The sequence below is a fragment of the Falco biarmicus genome, chromosome 7 (genome assembly GCF_023638135.1).
Source record: "Falco biarmicus isolate bFalBia1 chromosome 7, bFalBia1.pri, whole genome shotgun sequence".
In the NCBI taxonomy this organism is placed as follows: Eukaryota; Metazoa; Chordata; class Aves; order Falconiformes; family Falconidae; genus Falco; species Falco biarmicus.
In genome coordinates, this window is record NC_079294.1 from 67,565,727 (window position 1) to 67,591,896 (window position 26,170).

At 36.4% G+C, this 26,170-nt stretch overlaps 1 protein-coding gene across 4 annotated transcripts in view; it reads right to left on the reverse strand.

Annotated features, from left to right (window-relative positions):
* Positions 1-26,170, reverse strand: part of DENND4A (DENN domain containing 4A) — a 56,865-nt gene that overhangs the window by 7,037 nt on the left and 23,658 nt on the right. For 3 of the 4 annotated variants that reach the window (XM_056345188.1, XM_056345187.1, XM_056345189.1), the window contains exons 9-27: positions 23,969-24,027; positions 23,153-23,297; positions 22,396-22,571; positions 20,423-20,523; positions 18,270-18,488; positions 17,876-18,021; positions 12,848-12,981; positions 11,844-11,979; positions 11,046-11,252; positions 10,814-10,942; positions 10,389-10,533; positions 8,232-8,351; positions 6,546-6,686; positions 4,493-5,586; positions 3,396-3,606; positions 2,172-2,266; positions 979-1,154; positions 718-864; positions 56-266 (exon numbers count right to left, since the gene is read on the reverse strand). In XM_056345188.1, coding sequence (XP_056201163.1) covers positions 56-266; positions 718-864; positions 979-1,154; positions 2,172-2,266; positions 3,396-3,606; positions 4,493-5,586; positions 6,546-6,686; positions 8,232-8,351; positions 10,389-10,533; positions 10,814-10,942; positions 11,046-11,252; positions 11,844-11,979; positions 12,848-12,981; positions 17,876-18,021; positions 18,270-18,488; positions 20,423-20,523; positions 22,396-22,571; positions 23,153-23,297; positions 23,969-24,027 — 3,792 coding nt within the window. The remainder of the gene's footprint in view (positions 1-55; positions 267-717; positions 865-978; positions 1,155-2,171; positions 2,267-3,395; positions 3,607-4,492; positions 5,587-6,545; positions 6,687-8,231; positions 8,352-10,388; positions 10,534-10,813; positions 10,943-11,045; positions 11,253-11,843; positions 11,980-12,847; positions 12,982-17,875; positions 18,022-18,269; positions 18,489-20,422; positions 20,524-22,395; positions 22,572-23,152; positions 23,298-23,968; positions 24,028-26,170) is intronic. The other variant, XM_056345191.1, reaches the window with a different exon arrangement.

Consider the following 26,170-nt stretch of genomic DNA (forward strand, 5'->3'; position numbering starts at 1 on the left):
ATACACTTAAAAAAAAAAAAAAAAAGAAGACATTTAAGGTAGAAAAACTACACACTGTTGGTCCTTGTAAAGTAGCAGGCAGGCTACCAGTAGGAATGATATGGCTGATCTTCTGGTTTTCCTTCTCATCTTCTGCCAACGGACCAAAAGTACTGATACTCCTTGCTACAGGGTGACTTGTACATTCTGACCCAGAGGTATTTTGTCTTCTTCCTGAGGGGATCTGGATACTTCTGGCACAAATATTGTCATGCTGCTTAGATTTGCTGGGAGTGGGAGGGGAGGAAAAAAAAAAGTTAAGAATCTCAGCTTTTTGCTCAAACATGTACGCAGACAGAAATAAACTGGAAATAATTGATCTGACATCTCTAATTCTACCTTGTCAGCTACTACACTTGTTCATGTTACAGTGCAAGTTTTATTCCCCCCTGCACTGATAATGAACACAAACGTCCTAAGAAGAGTTCATAAAATTTGCAGAATTACAGATGCCTACATGAATTTTTACATTAGGGATGAAATGGCAAACACCATGCTGAAAAAACATGATGTGGCCAAGGCCAACTCTGAGATAAGGAAGAGGCAGCAAGGACATCTTCTCTCAAATCAAATTCTCCTCTTCAGAGAGTATCTTACAAAGTTTATTTCTGTTGATAAAACATACATGCATGTTGACAGAGAACTTGAATAATTTCTATGCAGAAAATGCAGGTTTACCTGTTTGAATTTATATCCTCTTGAACGGACATTAGAGATGTAGCAAGGCCAACAGTAGCTGCAGTGTTACAGGACTTCCCACTCTGACTGGAAAAAAGTGATGGGAACTGCATGTTTTCTGTAGAAGGGCTGGACTTCAGAAAATAACTGTAGGGAAAGCAAAAGCTTATTATTATACAAAAAGACCAAACTATAAACACTTCACAAGCAATAAATACTACAAGCATTCAAAATTGAGGAAAATTCAAATAATGTTATTACCGTCCAGGTCGCCGAAGATCTCTGATTTCTATGCTTAAAAAAGGCAGAAATAAATTGCCACAGAACGGACACGTGGTATTGAGATTTGAATCATCTGCTGTCCAACCTGCCATGATTTCTTCATCATGAACCAAACAGTCACAAGTTCGACATCGTGAACAGCTTGAGATGAGGACCTGCATACAGCAGATAACACAACTCCACTGTAACACATTCTCAAAACTACCCTTCTTTTACAAAGCAGTTTAAATTGTAGCCAGAATCTTTGCCCTTAGATGAATGCTACTCACCACTTGCATACAAGTTTAGTCACATATCTGGTCCCAGGCTTTAGGTTGGAACATTTGGGTTTAAACTTAAGCATTTTGGAACAACTATAAATCTTAAATCCAAACTGCATTAGCAGATAGGCTGATATAACAACTGACTGGAATGAGCACTGTCTGAAAAATGTATTAAATGCAGGTCTTTGTTCTATTGTGGCAAGTAGACTGGGATCTGGAACTATGCTCATGAAATAAATATACTTTAATTAATTGGGTTAGGTGATTCTTTTATGGCTTCCCAGAGTAAAACCAGCCAGTTAGTCAATAAAATTTTTATTAACAAGTCATTAGTAATCTGTTTGCAAACATAATAGTACAGAAATATTTATGCAACTACAGAAGTTATTCTTAGAATTTAAACACTCTTTTGTAGTGATGGCCAGTATAATAGAAACAAGGGGGGATAAAAGATGAAAATGACCAGTCATTAATCCAAATCCACTGAAACAACAACAACAAAGTCACCCAAAGCCAGCGTAATACTGAAAAGCAAAATGATCTTACTAGAAGGTACAACAGTAAATAGCTAGTTATCTGTTCTCTGTTTTTAAATGCACAGTGCCATTAAAGACTTGCTGTCTTCACTTTAAACAAATTTAGCTGCACAAGGGATTTAGATGCCTGAATTCAGTGGCATCCAGCTCTCAAACTCTTGAGAATTGCAGCTTTAAGGACCAGAAGATGTGACTGCAATAAAAGCACTTCTAGAGTGGGATTTGAAATGAAACCTACTCGGTCACAGAAATATTTATCTATCTTTCAGTGGATTAGTTTTAAGCTTTGAACTTTAACAGAGGTTCAGATAGCATTATATTTAAAGACATATGTTTTTAGCGTATCAATTTAAATAAATAAATCATTCTGTACCTCCATAGCATAGTTCTGAAACACACTGGTACTACTTGTACTGCAAGATGATATCAACTCCGATTTGTCAGGTAAAGGGAACTTTGAAAGAGAACCTATTAACAGAAGAAACCAAAAGTATTAGTAATTCAGAATATGCATTTTTAGTAAACTTTCTCTGGCCAAACAACACTAAAGGTTAAAAAAATGTGTGATGGAGGATGCAACAAATGAGATCACTCAGATAGAAAGAAACGTGAAGCTGGAGTGTGAGGCTGCCATCTGCCCAGTACCAACAACGGCAAAAATAAAATCCACCAACATAGAATTTCCATATGTTCAGTTTTTTCTTTTACAACAGTTGGTAGCTTGGAAACAAATTTTACAGATTAATTCATATCCACACTTTCTGTCTGGACAAAAACTAGGGAAGGATAAGAGATGCTGCTTGTAACTGTAGATAACCCCCACCCCTTCCCTTTACCACACTAAAACAGCCAGGGTCCCCTCAGGCTCAGGGTGCCCCAATGCCCTAGACATGACGACACCTTCCACTGCCCCTCTCCAGCCTACAAACTGGGGATGTGGAGGCAGCTCTTATAGGTGCTAAGTGAGGGATCTAAGTAGACAGATCTTCCTTTCACGCTGATTCTGCTCAACACGCTGTACTCCATAATGACAGTAGTACAGAAATTGATCCAACAGTCACTACCAACTACTCAGTGCAGATAAGAGAAAAAAATTTACAAACACAGAGCGAGTCTGATAATCGGCTTCCAACAGTGGCTTCCAGAAAATGGTAACAATTTTCCAAAAAGGATTTTTACTACTTTTAGAAAGCAAAATCAGACTAATGAAGTTACTATCTGGAAGTTTTTAATAGGCGTTTTCTGGAGCTGCACAGCTTACACAAATAACGTGATTACATGAATACTGAAGGGACCCAAAGGATCACTTATTCACATAGCTGTAGCATCCAGACACTTATTCAGGGACAGGATGTTACTGAGCAAGTTATTCCACAAGAAAGAACACCCAAAACAAGGTTCTACAACGAAAATATCCACAGGTATGGACATATATGTATGAGTAATAATTTGCAGGTAGAAAAAGAAAAATGAACTTCTTCCACAAAAAGGACCAACAACTAGGATGATCCCAAACTGAAATTTATGGAAGAACAACTTCTGAAACAGGAATATTTTTGTTCAGATCAATGAATGCAGTGCAAAAGTTGTCTCTTACCACACTGCTCAAATTGTTTTGATGAGCCATCATGGGAAGCTGAGCTTTCTAGGCTTGTCCTGCTGAGGCCAATTCCCTTAATTTCTGACGTGGTATTCTCTTGAGGAGAAGCACTTTCAAAATCATTGCAGACATCTTCATCAGTTAGAGAAGTAGATTCTGAGTCCAGAGCTCCAAGAGATGAAACACTTGCTCGGTCTGAATTTTGATCCTGAGAGAACAAAACAAATTCCACTGAGAAAAGGAAAGGAAAGCAAAAATATTTCTGAAAATAAGAGGTAGCCTCCTTTGTCTCAGTAAATTCAAGGCATGAACTTCCTTCCTTGGAAAAATCATTCAGCACCAATGTAAAACAAGGCAAGTTTCACTCAGGGTTAAATAGCTACACAAGAAGCTTTCTAAAAGATTCTTCTAATACAAATATCTAAATGAAAACTTAAACCATTTTAATCTTACAACTTTTCCCAACCACTGATATAAAAGTTACCAGCAGCTGTAGGAATACATTAGGATAGGCAAGGCATCATTAGCACTTTAATTAGCCTCAGATTGGTTTGAAGCACATTAGAACAATACGTAAACAGAAAACTGCATCTACTTTCATTCCCAAGGAGTGGGAACAAAATTAATTTTGGTTTGAGCTGGCAGCAGCAAAGAACACTAGCCAAATGACCTCAGGTCAAAGTTAGCCTTAAATCACTTCAGTAATCAATACAAGCAGATTTCCATTTTTTCATAAAAGCGGTAAAGCCTTAAAAACATTGTTTATTTGAGTATTTTTTCTTTTGTTTACCTAAAGAAGGCAGAGCAGTCTTGTCTGCCTTGTTCACACACTACGGTATACTTATGTTTTCCCATTAAATATACTCCAAGCCCATGCTAGACCAAAATTTTGTTTGATTCAAGACAATAAAGCCAGGTTCCTGGCAATTCAAACATGATTGAAACTACTTAATATGCATAGTCTATCATGATGCATGTCATTCAAATGGGGGATTCATCAGATAAAAGTCAGCTATAAAACCTTTACAAAGCTTTTTCCTTAGTTTATAGGAACTTAGTTTTGGGAGGGAGGAGAAGTAATTATAAAAGTTTACCTTTGAGGATGCAGCATACATTGTAAATTTTGAGTACCACTTGCTAGCTTTCTCTGCAACCCCTTTTCCAGCAGAAAACATGCTGCTTTTTAGAACATCAAACTTGGGTGTTAACAGCGTATCCAAGTTGAATGACGGTGAAGAGACAAGTGTTAATGCACTAGTTGCATCCTGTGGCTGTTCCTTTGCTGGACTGTTTGGAGAATAAGCCGGGGAGGACCAAAGCCTGTCTCTTGGCCTTTCTTCATTTTTTGCGTGATAACTCTTGGATTTGGTAAGACGGGATGGCCTTGGGGAGTTCGGGGGCAGGCTGGACCTCCTACAAGGCTGGATTACTGTTGGGCTCTTTTTATTAGCATTTCTGTCATCATAAGGTTTCTGCAACTCAATGCTTGGGGCACGACTTGACAAAGGGCTGCTCATATTGTTCATGTACATGACTATTTCTTCAGCTAAATCTCGTCTTGCAGATGGAGTGGAAACACTTCTGTCATCATCCTCCTCCTCATCCTCTTTCTGCTGTTCTGTCTCAGCAACCAGCAGAGACAGTGGATCAAATCCAGTTTCAACATCTGTCTTTTCAACTGGCTTTACTGGAAAGCTGCTCTTTCTTTGCAACCTTCTAGATTTCTCACTGGAGGATTTCACTGCTGTAGATGTTTCAGGTTCTGCATCCAAGTCTTCCAGATCAAAGATAACAGGAGACTCTGTTTTATCTGTAAAACTGCAATCAAAAGCTACATCTTCATCACTAGATTCTTTCTCCAGGCTTTCTCTCTTAGATTCTAACGAGGAAGCTCTGATATTAAGAGTTTTTGGCCTTATGCTTTTCTGTAATGCACTAGATAGGATTTTGGCATCAGCTCCTAGTTTTTCAACAATTTCCCCAGGGTTTGCTTCCTGGTTTATTCTGTTTATCATGAGTCCCACTAAGCCATCTCCACTCAGGTTACGGTTCCTGCTTTCCCATGGTATCTCCCTTAAGTCAGGTTCTACTGCGCTTTTATGTCTCTTTCTTAAAGATTTACTTTTTATAAGTTCCGCTTCACTGGCATCCTCAAAAGATGATGTAAACAGCAATCCTACAGAGCTCTCTGAAAAAGATGAAACAAGGTGCTTTATTTCTTGCTCTGCAAGAAAGCTAAACAAAATTATGAAAGAATGCAAATTTGTCTCAACTTTCAAAGAGTTTACAACACAGAGATGGAATTGACTACGTATTATTCTAGTGGTTGAAAAGCTGAGTTGACCATGGCCATAACTTTTAGGAATAAAACATTTAAAAGGAAGTCTAATTATACAACTCCAGAGTACTTCGAGAGACACCAAAAAGTCTCAGACATATTTAGTTTCCCCTTTTGGAGACATACACCATTATTAAGAGGCTTGAAAGCTAGGGACAGGCAAAGGTATCTAGGAAATGGCAAAAAAGGGCAACACCTGATGAATTAGAAATAGATCCAACAAAAGAAGTTATCAACAGAGAAGTTTCCATTGTTTTGCCAGAGCTTAAAGACGTGGACTTTAAAGTATGATATTTCAGTATTTCAAGCACAGCTGACAGTATTATAATAACGAGATTTGACATGAAAAACTTGTGAAAATGCCCGAAAGCTTCTTTTAATCGTACTGCATAGAAACCTCTTGTCCAGCCCAGAGGAATTCATTTGTTGCTGGAGTTTATAAGAAAAAAAACCAAGGGGGATTTTGTAAGTAGATGTTAACTATAGGGGAGAAAAAAAAAAAAAAAAAAAAAAAAAAAAAAAAAAAAGGCAAACAAGAAAAAAATGTAGAAACGCAGAATATTCGTACGCTGTGTTGGGGAGACACCTCTGCAGACAACAACCTAAACTCACTCCCACAAATTTCATCAGCCACTGCACCAATAAAATAGTGTAAGTTTTGTGGTCAACAGAACTTGGGCACATTCCTTACAGCTCTTGTTACAAATGAAATATATATGTAGGCAAAACTGCAGAGGAACGATTGGTCTTTTCCAGCCTAAATGATTCTGTGATTTTAAGAAACAAAATCTATCTTCTCTTCTGCTCACCTGTGCTAGCTTCTGCGACGGTATTGTCAACCGTACCATTGAGCCGCACTATGCTAGAAGTGGCTTTGGCATTACTTGAGTTCTGATAATTTAGTTTAGGTAGACAGTCACCGCTCCCTTTTGCGCTCTCCACTTCAGAAACTGTATACAGAAAAGGACAGAGAGTTCTTTAAAATCAAAGCAACTTCCTTTAAATCTCAGGTTTCCATTACCTATTAGATGCTTTACTCAGGATTAAGTGACAGTATGTGGTACATATCACACGATGCGCAGGCTGGTATCTACTTGGACAGAGGTTTTCAAGCTGCTGCAACTGAACTATCGATAGTTAATTCCCAGCATTACTCCTACAACTGGAAGTTCCATAAGCTTCTGTACACAGAGTCCAAGTAACCAGTACTTGCATACCAAAATCTGTGGTGGTTGTGGAGTCTTAAGACCATCGTTGTTCACTTGCAAAGGATAGGTAGGTGTAAGAGTATTTTCTCCTGCCTTTGCAAGAGCTCAGGGCCAAGGAGCCTATCTTCATACCGATATCATTACCCCCATGACCACAGCAACACAAGGGAAAATGAAGCAGATGTTGCAGTATTTACGTTCACCTCTTAGATATGAAAGAGAAATTCTGTTGCAGGTGGCTACCTAAAATAGACAATTGCTTCTCTAGAGGAATTCAAGCAACTTAATATTCAAGTTGTATTCAAAAGTGCAAAACATTCTCAGCACATAATATTACTGTAGAGAGCCACAAACTTGTCTTAATTATGGCTAAAAATACAAGCTTTCAGCAGAATCCACATTTTCTGTGTCCTCAAAAGTTTCATTAAACCTAAATAACCTGCCTGCATCTTACAGGCATGTTTTTATGCCCGTGGGTAACACACAAATTTTTCAAGCAAACTGAAGAAAAAATTCTAATTCTAGAAGAAAGACTATGGTGAAAAGAAAACAATGAAGTAACTATTCTGGTTCCGTATTTTCTCATACTTTTACACCACTTCCACTTCACAAGGGGATAGTTAAATGGTAGGGGAAAGCACACTGAAAAAAATGAAATAATCTTATTAGGAGAAATTTATTATTAAAAATATTTTCAATTAATGTATATGGGAATCTATAGTACTTACACATTTTAACTAACATATTAAAGGTCTGTGCTGCTCAGCTGCAGTTAAGGAAATCATGAGCAGCACATGTAAAACCTGAAGGAAAAAAAAAGGCCCACAGCAAATCCAAAACCTATTTTCCTTTCTGATGCATCTCCTAAAGTTTGGTAATTCCAGGGAGCAGAGTAAGATCTCACAGACCTGCAAAAATTCAGCTGTTCTCATCTTAAGGGATTTATAAAGAAAACAGACCGGTAAAAAAGGCTTTCCTGTAGATTATGCCTATAAAGCAATTTAATTTTTTTTAAAGACAAAACCATTACTCTGTAATTATCATTAAGCCTTTTTATTACCATTATCGCTTATTTGAAACAGAGGAGGGAAAAAGAACTGTAATATTAGAAATTAAACCATTAGACATCCAGAAAATTACATTTAGAGAAAAGAACTTAAGGCATGGGCATAAACTGGCATTATGACATACACTTGCAGTAAAAAATATCAGCTGTCCCACTTAGCTTTTGCTGAAACCCCTATTTATTCATAATGAGCTAGATATCTACATTCACAAGATACATACGAGAACTGGAGTCACTTTCTCTCTTGTCCTCTTTTTGTTCTTGTATATCTTGAAGACAAGTTTTCTCTTGCTTGGCTTCTTCCTTAAATGATGTGTTATTGCCGAAGTCTGAAAGTCCCCCTATCATAAAGACAATTATGGCATTTAATAGTGTGACATCGTTAAACAGAATAAATTGAATATCCACACCAATTCAAAGGCCACTTATCAAGTACCTTCCAATTAACAGTGAACATTTTACCACAAAAAAGCAAGAAAAATGATTGGCTTACTTTTACAGTATAGAATACTGAAGCAATGCTCTACAGGATGAAATTAAAGGGGTAATTTGCAACATTTCTTTTTAAATACTAAAGCACTCCTTGTCTTTGATTCTCTTGCATGGTTTATTTGATCAAAGTGTCACATCTTTTCAGGAACTCTAAGAGGCATCTAAACACGGTTTCATTTTAGTGTTGTACGTTTCTCAAGAGTTAATGCATGTAATTCTCATGGTTTTACTCTAGAAAGTAAAAAAATTAAAATAATGCAGCAACAACCATGAGTTTGTTTGCAAAGTAAGATTAAGATAAAAATAGCTAACACCACCCCCAAAAAACCCCTGCAGACATTCAAGCCACTATCTGGTAACTGTTATGACAAAACACTGCCCCAGGTGTAACTAATAAAGTCTAAATGATTGATTTCAAGAATCAAATTTACGTAACACTAACATGGCTATTCCTCTTCCAGGTTGTTATAAAGCATTAGCACCCAAACTAACAAAGCAGGTGAGAAAGTTTATGTTCACTATAAATGCTAGTGAGCACTTCAAGTCACACACATTCCATGTCCTTTGTCCAGGTCAACCTGAGTCTCCAGCAGTGCCACAGCATCTTTAGGGGGTCTGCTCTCATGCAGTTTAGGAAGTAACAGCAAGTACCTGTCCAGGATCGAGGGTACGATACAGCTGAAAGTCAGCTTCTTTCCCTCTTTTCCCTAAAGATGCTGCACTTCGTCTCTACAGAGAGGGTAAAAACCTTGTTGTAATTGTAGAGATAACAGAATTAAAATATTCTGGAATTTATGGAAGAGTTTTTGGGAATGGGATTGCCTGAAGAGTCAGCATGCATTCTAGCTATGCAATTTTATGCAAAAAATCTTGAAAAAAAAAATATCAGATTGTCAACAGCAAATACCGTTAATTATAAGTGACAGTTCCTTAATAAAGGACTAATTACACTTCCTTAGTTTACATGGTTCGAGTTGTGACCAGCATCTATAAGCTCTCCTGTAGTGCTTTGCATGGAAAGGTTTCAAAAAAGTAGTTTATCAGGAAGGTCAGCTTCATGAAGGACAGGCAGAAAACCAGTAAATTTGTTCAAGGTCACCCAGAAGGCTAGTGACAGAGCCAGAAGTAGGACTGTAGTCTCCTGAGTCTAGGACAGATACTCCAGCCATAAGGCCATCATATCTGTTGTGTTAGTCAGGGCAAGTATTTATTTGCACATATTTGTAATCATAGAATAGCCCTGGTTGGAAGGGACCTCAGGAGATTCAGGTGATCTTCATACACTCAGACATGTATGTTGTAACGGTCTTCCCAGGCAAACTACAACTAAACTAAAACTAAACTATATTGCTGGTACTTTAAAATGTGCCATCATGCTTCACTAGTCATAAATATTGTGGAAAGTAGTACCTATGAAAAATACAAACTACCAGTGACCACTGCCATGGTAATATAGCCATTTAAACGTCACTGGAAAGAAAACCAGAGGTCTATATAAAAAATAAGTATCATCATTTCAGTTGGTATGCAGAACCTGCAAGCTCAAGGACTAGTTCTAGTAGTCTCTTCACTAACATTAAAAAAAGTGGGGAGGGAAATGGCAAGGCTGGACAGAGGTTTCTGCCAGTTGTGAGACTGCCTGTTGTATGAACTAGGATAATGATCACATCAGCTGCAGGTTCATATTTTGTCTCCACGAAGAGCTGATACAATAAAGAGCAGACTTTTGGATTCAAAGACCAAAAAAAAGCTGTTTTTAAAAAATTATGCAAGAACTTCTTTTATCCCCTCTCTTAAAATGGTTTTATCAAAATTCACAACAGAAAGCTTTTTGAAATAATGTTATCAGCATGAAAATAAAAAAGAAAAGGATGTGAATACTCTACCAGGAATGGCTGTATGTGAAGTGCTTGCTGGCAGCTTTTTCAATGCTTTTTTAAACTGTGCTATTCCTAAAACAACATTTCGTATTTTCATCCATAGGAAATAGCCACCTCGATTGCTTGAAGGCCAGGTACTTTCCAAAACAGCCTATTTTGGAAATACCAAAGTCAAACACAGTCATCTTAAGGAACAGTTAGATGTAAGAACAGTGTGAAATCATGAATTTAAATTTGAAATTGGGTTACATTGGCAGTATAAAGTAGACTTCTAAACCTACAAAAATGAAGACAACACAGTTATTGTCTTTTATTTCTTCCTTTTACTATAAATGAGAGAATTACATCTGAACTCCTCCCTTATTTTGCTTGCTTCTATTTGCCTGGAAGAAAATGCAATTTTTTTTTTCTTCTATTTCAAAAATACTTACCTTATTGTAGTAGCCATAAGTAATGGCATTAGGGTCAACACCAGCTTTCTGCATTTCAAAAAGCACTCTCACTGCTAGTACAGGCTGACCGTACTGTCCACACAGTTGCATGAGTACTCGGTAGCATACCTGAAAATATACACAAGTTAGTATTGTGCTTCTACAGCCAAACGTACTCCATTCAATAAAACCCATGGGCCACCTCTGGAATTCTGGGGTTGACTTATTTTACCTCATCAGGTGGATCTATTTTTTTGGTATGCATTTTTTGTAGCACATCATACGCAGTTCTCAGAGCCCTGACTTTTGAATGGCACACTTTGACGTATGCAGGAAGGCAAATGAACCAAAGACCATAGCAGTGACGTAACAAACACCTGGACCACATCTGTGGTATGGACGAGTACTTCTTAGCAATTTTATGTGCAGATTTAATTTCCTGTAAAGAATCATAAAGACTATTTGTGTATATGTACATGCACAATACACAAACCTAGATGTTAAAATCTGAACATGCATCATTAGACCTAGAGAAACTGCAACATTAATATGAACATACTCAAAATGGGAATTCGGTAGAGTTAGCAATACCAACACCTGTGCTATATTCCACCCCTACATTTAAAAGAAATGTAAGTTTTTATGTCTATTACTCTTGGTCTGCATTTTTTGTAAGAAACATTTGAAAGTTAAGAGTCCCTTTTAAAGCTCCAGACAGTGAAGACCAACCAAGAAGTGGATGCGGGCATGCAATTTACGCTCCTGAACAGCGCAAAGAACACAGAAGGTATAGGGACATCACAACAAACGGCAATCTGTGTACAGGGGCCCTGTACGATACGGTGTAGGCATGAAACACAGGTAAACATCCAAAGAACAGTTAGCATGGCTACCCTATGGACACTGCAGTAGTGAAGAACCATTAGGCTGTAGTCACTGCCAGACAGTCTTTATAGCCAAAACTCAAGATGAAGGCAGCAAGCTGTCACCTTCCAAAAGCACCTCATGCTACAAGAATGTCTGCAAGTACCTGCTTAGTTCTTCTGAACATTGGCGATGGACTGTTGGGGCTACTGGCTTTGGAAGACAGTTTGTTATTTGGTGCTGTGAGAAATCCTTCAGGTCGCTCAAACAAATCTAGTTTTAATACTGGAAATCCATTATAGCTGTAAAAGAAATGTGTCACTTAACTTCTGTAAGTCAGTTCCAAAGTAAACACGTCACACAATATCAAACAAAATCAATTACACAGTTGTGCTAGAAGCTACACAGGAAATAAAAAACACAAAAGTAAATCTCTAAAGACACCGTTGACAAAGTGGTTTACTAATCCATCTGCATGATTTCATAAGCCTGCACAGTCTCTTAACCTGTTACTTCAGTGTAAGCAACTTAAATTGATAAATACATTTGCTTCCATAGTATTTTCTTTAATGTGTCAAATGCATTAGTATTGATTCTAGTTAATAAAAAAAATAATCCGTGTCTTTTAGTCCCTGGTGAGCATCACATGACAGATGTTTATAAAAATCAATGTGAACAATATCAAATCATCTGAAAGGTTAAATTAGATTAGATTTTAAAATGTTTCTCAGAATTAATGAAGAAACCAATAGACAAGCTCATCTGATACCATTACTAAATTAGTAACACCAGTTTTCAGTGATTCTTTTAAATGTACTCTCTTTCCAAAGAGTATCTCCAGCTTGTATCCTTATCAGTAGTAGCAGCAGGCCAACAGACTGGGTCCATTAATTTAAATTTTCATCTTAAAAAGTGTCAACAGCTAGCACAATGTAATGTGAACACAAAGCCAGCTTTAATATTACTGTTTCTGTGTGTACACGCACACAAAATGAAACTTCAAAAGAGGTGGCACACTAGGTGTTTTACATACACATTTTTACTTGAGCAACATAAAGGGACAGAAAAAAAAAATCTGTACTTTGTGGCTATCACAAGAACCTAAAAACTAAACCCTACAAGGGCAGCTGTTAGGATTTTGGCTAGCATCCTTCTGTGTCCTTAGGTTACCTGTATTGTAGAGGGTGCTCTTCACCATTTGGCAGATGAGGGATCTCAGGTGGTGTTATGAAAACTGTATGCTCACTCTTGTATGACTCATCCAGCTCAATAAGTCGTGTTTCCCCAGTTTTGTCTGTATCTACCTGTAGAAGTTACGTTAAAAGAAAAAGTAGTTACTAGTGTGATTATATTTTCTGTCATTACAGCTATATGTTCAAGTAGGACAAAGTCTGTATTAGCATCAAAGGACTACATCTTAAAAGTAAGGATGCCTTGCAAAGTTATAATGTGAATAGTAAGTGTTGCATCTTTTTTGTAAACTTCACCCCAACACAATAATCAATGTTTAATGTTATAGTCTGGATTGACTGTTTTCAGGTAAATATCGTAAAGTAGTTGTACAAAGAGGTTAATCTTTGTGAATTCAACCATTTCTGGATCTACATTTCCAACTGCAGCAGTGACTTCAATTTTACTTTTAAATATGAAAGAAAGAACTTCCCCCCCCCCCATCTTAACCACTAAAACCCCCCACTTTATCCAATTGTCTGATGTATACAGAATCTAAAAATGACACTACCTAGCAATTTCAGTCACTTACATAGTCATTAAGGTCATGCTAGTTTGCAGAGACTGCAGAAATACAGATGCATTCAAAAAGATAATGGAATAAAAACATGGAATCTTACTAAAATTAAAGGAAGCTAGAAGTAACTGGTTTTTTTTTAGAAAAACAAAGTAATCTGAAAGGTGAAGGGTAAATTTAGGTGGGTTTTTTTTCCTCTTTCAGATAACTTTATAGCTGTACACATGGAAATACAGCAAATATTGTGTGGTCCCGTCCTCTCATAACCAAGACAGAAATTCAGTTCACAGATAACAAAGGCAACTTGCAATAATACTATCATTAAGCATAAATTACGGCTGCATTTGTTTGGTTTTGTTTTCAGCTTTGTAACTGGCAATTTGACTATATGTCTTTGCTTTGCTAGCCTGGCTGTTGCAGAGAGGGGGAGAAATTTGCACTTCCCAAATTCATGGCCCTGCTTTAAAGACAGCAGCAGAGACGTACATCAAGGCTCCAGGCAAATTTCATTCCATTAAGACAAAAATAAAGAGCCAAAGCAAAACTTAGCCACCTCAAACAAGATACTGGGGTACTATGGACTATTTCCCTTTGAGAAAAAGGACAGATAGGTCTTTAACTTAGAAGCTTCCTCTCCTACTGTTCACACTGCAGAAACTACTAGTGACAGAGCAAGTATAACTCATATTACATTCTACCTGAGAGTCTTGATACTTGTACCGATATTTGTATTGCTTTGTCTCTGATCTTCTGTCACCAACCACGTCTCCTCCAATACCTCATAAGCGCTGCTTCTGCTTATGGCATGAAATGCATCTCCATCTCAGAGCTGGCACTATCAAAAACTATTTACTTCCTAGCATACAGAACATGCTATTTATTCACATATTGCCTGCCCCACTGTTCAGCTAAAATAATGTCACAGTTTACATTTATAGCCATTATTTAAGTGGTTTAAATGGCAACGAAATCACAGCCAAATGGTACATTATTTCAAAGAAATTAATAAGCAACCTGTGGAACCCAAGGATGCACGTTATTCATGCCTTAAGAGTTTAGCAACAGAGAATTAATATACAAAAAGCAGCATATTCCACAGTTCTCTCCCTGCGGTGAGGTGGAAATATATCAAGTAGTTTCAGCAGAATTCCTGAATATTTAAAGTTTCATAAACATACGAAGAGGTGTTCTTAATTACACGTTTTACTGCATGAGACAGATGGAAAGTATTAGCAAATTGAACCAGCCGAGTAGCAAGAACATATGGCTCCTGAAAGTGGAAATAAACGAAACGTTACATGGCAATTTAAATAAATACTTTTAAGGATTTAAGCCCCCCCACCAGTTACAAGTTTCACCAGTGAAATACTTCAAAGCCAGCAGCTTAAATACATATTGAATTGAGGTAATTCTTGAATTCCTGGAGAAAATGAAAACTTGTGAGACAATTACACCATATCTTTCAGCAGAAAAAAAAAAAAAAAGGTAATCAATTACAATCTCTGCTGCTGCTGTCTAAGATAAAATAACATGTAGAGGAGATTATTCTTCAGCTTAAACTATTATTATAAATTATTTATGACAAGGCTTAGATTGTATTTTATAGATAACTAATTTCATAGTTCATAAAATTTGTCTCAACCCAATGGCCTATAACTAACCATAAGAAAGTTTTGTATCGTCTTTCAACCCATGATATCACTCTTTCATGCATACCCTTTCAGGTACTGGTTCGCCTTGTGAAAGACAAATATATATATATATATATAAGTTCACTTCATTGGAATCATTCAAATTTGGTATGTGGTCAAAGAGCACCTTGGCTAAAGCTCTGGTTCATATAACAGTCCTTGGTACACTTCAGTATTTTGACTTTGTATACAGTTTCTGTTAAGCACAGTATCAGAAATAAGAGACATCAAGAAAGAGAAGCAGGGAAGGTGAGGCAAATCTATCATTGTTCAAATAAATCCTACATGGGAACCCACTCCCTCACGTCAGTGAGCACCTAGGTTCACAAGCAATTCTAAAGCCATGGCAAATCCTAAGTGCATAGTAATTCCAGTGCCTCTGTTTCCCCACAATTATCACTGTCATTGAAGTAGCTGTTGTCCCATTAATAAAACTGAATTAAATCCTCACCGACAGAAGCTGGAGAAGTACAACTACTTTCTGTAAAATTTATTGTCATGGCACTGTCATGAGCATTTTTTTATAGCAGAAGCAAGCTGCCCACAGCATCAACTAGCAAAATAACTGGCATTAGAACAGAGGAGTCTTTGCTTCAGCTGTACAAGCGGCTACTTAACCTTTGAGAAAAGGTGAAAGCTCCAACAGCTCCACAGATTATTTGCAGTCTCACAGTGGCATCACCAACCTAAGCATTACTTTTTCAGAAGAACAGTTTGAATTCCCAGGCAAGGTACTTTAGCTAGGGCATCAACTTCAGTGCCCTCGTAAACCATTCTATAAAATGAAATATAGCAGATAGAATTTGACACTTACACAGCCATCGCATTCTGAATAAAAAACCTATTTAACGTTAGTCAGAGAACTAACCAGCAACACAGTGGAAATGAAGTACTGCTCAACAGTGTTTAGTCACCGGGGTATACTCCTGTCTACAAGACCTCCCATTTTTAAACACTCACTGGCATACAGCAAAGCAAGCACTACATGTTGAAGGCTTTTTAACTGAACTATAGGATAACTGAGTGAGTATTACAGAAATGTTCGTCATTAAATCAATTTACAACCCATGAATACATGCAACTCATGCTGCAGAGCTATGGAGCACACTTTTGAGAACTACTACTGAAAAAAAAGAGACTAGCAAAAGCTATGAAGAGCATTAAATAATATTAGACCATGCTTTTATACTTCTCTCAAACTTAACTGCTTTCAGATTTGTTTTCAAAACAACTTACAGCTCTTCTGCACTTTCATAGCAGAAACAGCCATAAATAGAAACTGTAAATAGCAGGTTTTACAGTCTTCAGTATTAATTCCTGTGAAACAAACAGCAGGTGACCTACTTTACAGGCAATCCTAGACAACTCTGCATTACTTAAACATCAGTGTCCCAGAATAGTGTGTTACAGGTAGCCAGTGAGATGACAAGTAGGTGTGGAATGTCTTATAATATTCATAAAAATTTCTTTGATGTCACAATAGAAGCAAACAGGGATATAAGAGAGAGTTTCACTTTAGTTCTTCTGAAAACAAAAACTAACGCAAAAAAATTGTCAAGCTGCCTCAAAACACTTTTGTAGACCCTCTTTTGAAAATTCATTGTCTTTCCAAAGCTAATATACCTGTCCTTTTTAGAAAATTAGTCCTTGAACAGTGCTGAACACTATACTAATGTGGACCTTTCTTACAAACAAGTCTGAGTGATACTTCCATGGAAGATTAAAACAGAAATCCACTTTGAGCTAGGAAATCCAACATTCCGAGAGCTCCAGTCCAGCAGAAGTTCTAAGTTTACTTCAAGAAAAACATCAATTGTGATCAAGCTGCACTTTCACACTCCTTGTCACATAATTCTGAACAATTCCCTTTCTGTCTCATTACAAATGAGAGAACAGCACAGCAACAGATAGCAAGGTATTCCTTTACTGCAACATAACACAATGGCAGAGTAACAGAACCCGCAAAAAATGACAGCTTCTGCAAAACTTGTGTGACACACCGTAATAAATATTGCTTATGTTAAGAAACCCATACATTTAATATCCATCAATATTTGATAACAAGGTCATTAGAAAATACTCCTATCCAAGAGAAGACTATCAATACAACCATTGTGTTCAAAATATCAACATCAGCAAGCTGGTTTTGAATCAGGGGAAACAAGTGACAGCAGTATGAGTGAAAGGAAAATTGATAAAGATTCGGTTTAGTTATTTACTTTTAGTACAACCCTTCTAAAAATTCTCCAAGAGTAACTAGAGAATTGCTATTAGAAAAAAATGGCCAGCACATTAATCAAAAGCAGGTCAAGGAACCCTTTATTTATAATGATTAAAGAACAGTGAGACTGTATTATATCTTTTAGTGTGCTGCTCATCAACTCCATTCCTAAATGGCTGCATGAAGTATTACACAATCTATAAAAATTATTGTAGTTCTATCTAAGGAATATTAATCTCCGACAAAGAACTCAAAGCTGCTGCTTTACAGTCAGAATATTACACTTCCTACTATGGGCACACACATGTGAAAATCGGTACTTCTATTTGTTCTCATATTTATACTTTCAATAATTCAAACCAGAAAGTGAAATTAAGCCCAACAAAAGAGGAAAATGGAAGGCTACAGTGACTAGAAAAAAAAAGGAAGAAAAAACCAGAAATAAACTCGTCCTTCAAATATATTCTGCTTATACTATATCAGATAATGTAAGCTACAGCAGAAGTTAAAAAACTATATGGATTTGAAGACATGCTTACTTTATCTACGCAGTCATCAAAAAATGCAAGGCTTGCATCCTTATCACTGACAAAAGAACACTCTTCAATGAAGCGAATGAACATTTGAGTTTTGGTCATCAGGGTGTAGAACTTCTGATGTGAACGATCTCGACTTTTGAGGAAACCTGTAAAGTGAAATCACAGGCATGTAAAGAAAGCCCAAACCAAAAAAGCCCTCACCAAAAGTCAGCATACATTCTGCTCATGAGCAGTAACCTTTCTGTAATCTTTGCTACTACTATGCAATTTTTTCTGCACTTACATTTCTATCACCATTTACAACACTAACACCACAAATGTTTTTATTCTTTAAATAAGAGAGAATCAAAAATTAATAAGTTAATATAAATAAAAGAAGTTTATGACTCTTCACCTTGTAGTTCAAACAGAGAACTTGCATCTGTGGCTGTTTCAGAGGGTGCCTCGGTTATTGGCCTGAGATAAGACCTGTAACCTTTTAGTATTGAGGCCATGAAACACAGAAACGCTTCTTGGATCTCCAAATCTAACAGATGCAATTTCTTCCCAGAATTAAAATCATAGTCATTCATTGCTAATTCCATTAATGCATCTTCTCTAGGTCGCTGTTGCACTGTGAACAAAAACAACATGATGTTTTACTTTTTTTTTCCCCCCCAATACTGGAAAAAAATTCTCTTTATCCTACTAGGTTCACTGATTACTGAGTTCCATTAAGTTTGGAACAGATTAAAATATATGCAATTAAATTCAATCATGACACGTGACAATGGATTCAGCTTGACCTTATATGACCCCTGTATCTCTGGATAATATCAAAAGCAAGATACACTTACCTTTTCAGAACATTAGTTACTACAGCAACAGAGAGAATCAGTATGGACAGAGCTTTAAAAAAACCCTTAAAGAAAGCTGTTCGTAAAAATATGGGAAAATTTATACAAGAGCTGATTAAAGAAGCATATTTTAGGGACAAACACATAGGTATGATGTGTGTGTTACTTTTTTTTTTTACATTGCCTTTCATTTCAAAGTGTTCCCAAAAAGCAGACTATACATATTAAGTACCTCTATACACAGAAAAACACCACTCAGATGTAAAATGGAGCCATCAAAACACAACACAATGCAAAACACCCATACAAAGTAGGTGGTTTTTTTTTTAATATCTAGCAAAATCCCTATCCTTAAAGCAGGTACTTGTATCAACATTTTAAAGCCATCAAAACTCTAGCTAAGACTTCACTGTTACACTCACAGAGTATGGTAACATTCCAAAAATGTCTCAAAAAGGTGAAAGGATGGTTTCATTCCTGTCTTTCCATGTAATACAATTATAGCCAACTTTATAATGGTACCATGTTTAAACAATTCACTCTAATAAATTTAAGACCAGTACCACATATATACAGAAGGCTGAAAAATTTTTCTAAAGAAATCCTCACAGTAAAATATAACAAAATTTTGAAGCAACAGACAATTTTCGTTACCTATCATCTATACACATTTTTTTTGTGCAGCACACACCAATAAACTTCTGTTTCTGTACATTCTAACTAGGACACAAAGTCTAGTGACCTCAATAGCCAAGGAGATGTAAACAGCCTTTAAAAAAAATAAAGTGTCCTAAATCCTAAATACAAAGATCTCATGCAATATGCTTTCCGGGTATGTATTTCTCAAACACGCAGTGTTGATCATCCCTGTCCTTATCATACTCAGATTTAAGTCTTAACCACTTGCTGCCTGTGCCACAGCAACTTGATTTTACAAATGCATTATTGCTCCTTAAGGCTCCCTCCAATGCCTACGGAAAACACCTAAGCAGACAGATAATGCCAGAGTGCTGATGGACTTCCTTCCTTCCCACTTCACAAAGCCTGTTAGCTATGATGTCCAAGCACATCAGCTGGCCTTGACTACATTTATATTTGCAAATGTTTTGTTTTAAAGAATTTCACTAACATTATCCCTATCTATCTTTCTGCTTTCTCACATCAAGGTTCAATATACCTTGCTCTGTAATATTTGAGGATTCTATCAACAACCAATCTTTTTTCTTAGATATGTCCACTAATTGCTATACCTTTAAACACACAATATTTAAGACATTTGCTATTTCCATCTTAAAATTTTAGCTGAAGTACTGCCAGCTTGAGTGTCAAAGTTATCTCAATTGTCAAGACATCACCAGACTTGAGCAGGCTTTGAAGACAAAACAAAGGTCTTTATTAGGTCCTGGCCTACTCTTTGCTTCACTATTCTCTTCTCATTAAAGCTCTGCATTTTTTTTGATATGAGGATCACATCAATATAAAAGAGTATTATCTATTGAGCATTGCCTTACATATGGAAGTCTCCTCCACCCCATTATCTCCAACATGGGTTCTAATCCCTGGATGTAAAGCACAGATTTTCCCATTCTGTATGAAAACATTATGTTTAGTGTAATGGGTGACTTAACAACACGTTTAATTAGCTTTATGCATCTGTCCATGTGGCACACTACAGCCAATGTAAATCTTACAAAGTACTTCCCCAACTCACATTCTGCCAGTTGCTGATATAAATTACTTAAAGTGTTCATCAGATGTTTACAAGGTTTCTTTGGTAGTATCTTCCATGCAATAGCTTTCTTATCTCCAGTTCTGAAAGGAAAAAAAAAAAACCCAAAAACAAAATTATGAGTATATACTAGAATACGTGTATATAGGCCTATATTCAGATGATTTTTCTATCCCACCAGAGAAATGCAAGTACACAATTTGCTCCATTAAAACAGGCCTTTGAAGGATTGAAAACCAACCAAAGTCAAACCTGATTTACTATATGGATATCTGATCACAGCCATTCAACCAATGCCCCGTATTTCAGGATGACAATTATGCACCCACACTCTAGCACTGAAATCAATCCACTTAGAACTCATGAAAGATGGATTAATAGTACTAAGCACCTGCCACTGCAAAAGCCACCACCACACATGCTATGTTCTGAGCTATAGTTACTTAAACTAGGATGGAGACAACGACTAGAATGCTTGTAGTAACCTGAATCAATTTGGGATAACTGCATTGTGTTTTGTGCATATAGACTTGGACTTAACTATATCATTACTGGGATAAAAAAAAAATAAAAAATCACAACATTCTTTGTCAACAGAGGGCACCAGCAAGCCTCAAGACTCTATTGGTCAAAGTTGCAAAAATTGTAAGCATTTGTTTAACACTTCTTTCCATACAATGAAACTCAATTAATCTGTTTTAAGAAAATTCATAGAAAATCAGTTAAAAGTATAACGAAAACAGAAACAAGTGGAAATAAATTACTTTCAATTAATGAATATGTAGCTTATTAGACAAATACCAGACAAAATGCACAAATGTGTTCCTCAACCAAAAACTAACAAAATCAAACCCAAAGCTATCACAGTCTAGCTTGTACTAGTTACTAAAAACTTCAGAGCAGAACTGCTATACCAACTTGGTATCACCATGAAATTCTTAACAGAAAAATTCTACTTACTAATAATGTATGCAATCTTCTTTAAATCCACACACAACTACTGAAGCAAAAATAAACCCATAACTAAGAAAATGTCAGAAAAAAGTTTTTAGTTAGGCATAATAATGCCGAAAGACTGCTACCAACAGGATGATGATACAAAAGAACACTAATCAAAGAGTTTGAGAAGTTAACACTAAATGTATACCAAGTATATTAAACAGTATCCTAAAATAAAATGTTTGTGATACACAAGTTTCATTTTGTGTGGTTTAGAATCTTAAATTAGAAGTCTTACTCTATTTTTGGATCACATCATCACAAGGAAATAAATAGTTTTGTTTTGAAAATCATAATAACATGGACTGTTTCTCAATGGTTTTAACAGTGCAGCACTGTCCCTTGCTAGTATGTTAGATACTAGATTATTATGTTATTCTGTAATACTAATTCTCTACACAGTTCTGAAGGAGAAATATTACAATACTGTTATTTCAGTTTGTTAATGGCATGATTCTAAGTCTTAATTAAGACTCTCTCACCCATGAAAGTTCACAGCTCTAATTCTCAACATGAAGTTCCTATACTTCATATTGATATGGTGTAAGATTTAATTGTTTTAATTTTCAAGCAGATTCCCATATGAAGATACAAGAATTTCTCCAACACTAAGAAAGCTGATCACGAAAAATGAAAATGACTGTTCTTCTCTAGGGACAACAAAGTGAAACACAATATGGCCAATCCAGGAAATGTGCCAAAGTGTGCAGTAAGATTTTAATGTAATAGAATAAAAAGACAATAATGTTCCATGAGGATTGTACCTCCACTCTGATGTGTTGAATAGGAGATATAATTTCTAGCTTGCTCATTTCAAGACTGATGACACATTAGAAGTTTAGAGGTTTAAAACAAACAAAACCCTCCAAATTTTTTAAAAAAGCTGGTTTTTGCCTTTGAAAACAAGAAGCAAAAATAATAATCTAAGGCAGAAGAAAAACTGTTAACATACTTACTGAGAAATTGTATTGGTATCTAGGTCAACGCAGCTAACATCTGGTGGAGGGTCATAGAGATCAAAGTATCTTGAATCAATTCCCACTATGAATGGGCATGGTGCACTTAGCACATCTGCCAGTGCCAAGGGACAGAGAGGAATATACGGGCAAGGCCAGTGGAAAGGAAATATCATCTTTGAAAATATGCAGAGACAAAACATAGGTTAAACATGTATAAAACCATCATCCATGAAAGTATAAACCATACTTTGCTAACTGCCAGTTCAAAGTTATTTAACATGGTAGATAATTATTACTGAAAATCTAGATGCAGCTTATTAAAAAAAAAGTACACTCATTTCTCTAAAATTCAATTTGTAGGAAAAAGCTCTTCAGTATAATAAACTGTATATAGCAGAGGTAGCAAAACAATGCTTACTGAAGACAGACAGGAAAATAACATGCATTTAAAATTCCACAAGAGAGAATACAGTGCCATTTGGGAAAAATCAGGAACTCTTACTTAGTGCATTGTGATGACAAAACAACGTGCTTATTTACAATATTTACAGAGAAAGAACCAAGAAGTTACTTTTTCTCTTTTGTCTTTGCAAGAAGGCATCATCAGCAACATGAATTTTTCTCTTTAATTATATTGTTCTTATTTTTAAATAACTGTTAAACCTAACAACACTACTACTAATTTTAGATTTTATCTAAAACCTATTAATTTTTCCAGTTACAGATGTATGATTAAAAAAACAACATTACTTACAGAGACTAATGCCTCTGTCACACTAGTAAGGACAGAAGGTCGCAATGAATGGATGAGAATTTTATGTTCCGTCACAGCAAATACAAGTAGAGTTACTGCATTTTCAGGTCCTAAATTTTGAAGTAGTGTAGAAAACTTGCCCCCACTGTCAGAAAATATAAACACACTGGTGAGTTACAAGGGACCATAAAAAAAATGTTCAATAACAAAACAGAAAACAAGGCATTACATTAGGATTTCATAAGCGTAAGTCTGCACATCTTTCTTTTAAAGAAGACTGCAAGGCAGACGACTTAGTACACTTCACTGTTCAGTGAAGAACGGTTACTTGCCAATAGTAACCATGATTCCTTGAGGCTCTTCAATCAGCCTAGACTGTTTTCAGAACACATGCATGATGATTTTTCTCTTTGAGAAGCAATTTACAGGGAGACAACATGGATTTCTTTTATCATTCTCCTGCACCAAGACATGAAAGTTAAGACAGTCACAGAACTCCTTCAATTACCTTGCAATACAACAGCTGCACTATCTTGGGAGCCCAGGTACCAACTCCTAGTAAGGGGATCTAACAATCTATATTCTGCCTCAAGAACCACTAAAATTGTTTGAAAAAAAAACGCAGATATTGTTCATTAAGTATGCATCCTTGCCAGGGCACAAGTCTAATCACATAAATAAACTTCAGATACACTAACTACAAAAGGTACCAGCCAAGGTATGTTTATTTGCACAATTACAACTCAAAGTACCAAATTTTTCTGCAATGTAAGTCAGAATATGTTTCACAATTAAACAGAAGATACTGCAACTTGCCTCAGTGGAAGGGGTGATGACACAGGTTGACTAAGAATCAGGTTATCGTGTGGAGATAGCTGGAAAAAGATTTTAGAATACATTCTTTTTATTCTGAACTTTGGAAATATTTGTTAGAAATTACACAACTCTAACAACACCTAAAAATAAAATTTAAAATAAGCTGAAACTTACATATCCCAGTTGTAAAGCACTGTAAGAAGTGGCCTGCAATGCTCCGCATCAGTATCTTATCAAAAACCAGGCAAAGCATGACCTTCCTTTCTGGATCAGAATTTAATACATTGCATATTCATAAACAGAAATTTAAACTAGCTAATACTGCAAAAATTGAAGGGAAGTGAGGACTCATAGCTCATGCACAGCTTTCAGCAGCCTGGGGCGGGGAATTCTTGCTGGGTTTAGGGGGTAAGAGACTGATAAAATGCATGAAGGAGAGAGATGGCACAGGGTGATGTAAAGTAGTCTTTTCTTTGGAAGACATCAAAATTAGGCTCTTAGCTGGTAGAAATGGCTCAGCTCAGCTTTGATAGCATCTTCAAAATTTGCATTAGTTGAAGATGCAAGACAAAGATCTTACTAATTCTTACTTCTCTTACATCAAGAGCAACCATTCATATATTCAGCATGAACAGGAAGATTCAAATGAGTACAAGAATGCAGATATACAATCTATTTATTTAAAAGCTTAACTGACATTTTCAGCCATAGCAAATCCAAGGTTACAACATAGCAGTTAGCTTAATCCTCCCTGCTAAGTAGTCATGCATTTTCCATCTATTGTATAAAAGCACACGTACAAGTAGCTGTAGTAATTCAGTAAGTCACCGTAACTTGTACAACTAAGCTACAGTTCTAGTTGTTACTGCAGACAACTTGCAGTAAATACTTCATTTTTGAATGTGCTTCAACTTAGACGCCACTGCAGGTGACCAGACAATAGAAGTCAGAAGATCTGATGAATTAGTTATACAAATGCCAAAGCACTAAGTCACCTAATACTGTGCTGGACAGGCACACAAAACATACAATATGAACAAAAGTCTATGCACTACTGCTTCCCTGCATATTTCACATAACAGAGCCTTTGAAGGCTTATACGACATTTAGCTTCACTGACAAACGAGGACGGCCACACCATTCTACATGCTGCATTTGTCTTGAAGTAAGTCACCTTGTGACAACCACCACCATTAGCTTGTTCAGTGAAAAAAAAAAAAAACTCAGAGAACTAATTTTTTCAGCCTGAGGTAACCTTCATAAACTACCCTCAGAAAGAAAGCATCAGCCTAATGTCCTATGACTTTTGTGTTTCAGCAAAAGCAGATAAAAACAATCAAGCATCTATTCAAAGAGCATGTCTCCCTTCGGCAGAAGGGGCACTTACTGCCCTCATTCTTCAGAGGGAGAAACGCATTACTCTTGAAGTTTGAAGCTTGCAAATACATCATTAGAACAGGAACATCTGTGTAATAAGGAGATGTAGGACACCCAGAACAGTGTCTAGCAGATTCCAAATCAGAAACAACATATCAACAATGGCAGCTGGAAACTGGCAATCAGGTACATTCCTGAATGTTTTACTAATGGCTGTAATTTCTTTAAACTTAAAAAGTCAGACACATGCCATGTTCTCTCTCACTTGTAACAGATGCTAAGAAGGATCTAAGTATGGGTTACACATCCAGACTGGCATACATGTAGTTACTAAAATACAACAGCTCTCATTTTCAGGAAGCGTATAAGCACTTGCGAGACATTCTACACCACCACATACTCAGAAGGATTTGCTATAATAGCTATTTAGCAAAAGACTACCCTGTTTTAAATTAACAAGCTTCAGAGAGAAATTACTATTTCTTCAACAAAATGGAAACCCAAAAGCTTGTAATTTTAAAAAATCCAGGCATTTCCCACACTACTTTTGGAAAAATATCTTAGATATCACACTGAGTAAGATCACAGGTGACTGTATCAAACACAACTCTAAAGTCCCTGAAAGCTGCTGGAAGGAAGTACTTAGTCGTAGACCTCAACTACCTACTTTAAAAGCAGTGGGTTTTCTAATCTGCACATCATTTACATCTAGGTCTTCCTGGAACATATACACCCATGTATACTTTGACAGAGTTCCCTATAGATTCAGACTAAAAATAATTAGTGTTTTTCTCTAAACTCAAATATAGTTCTCTGTAAATTTTG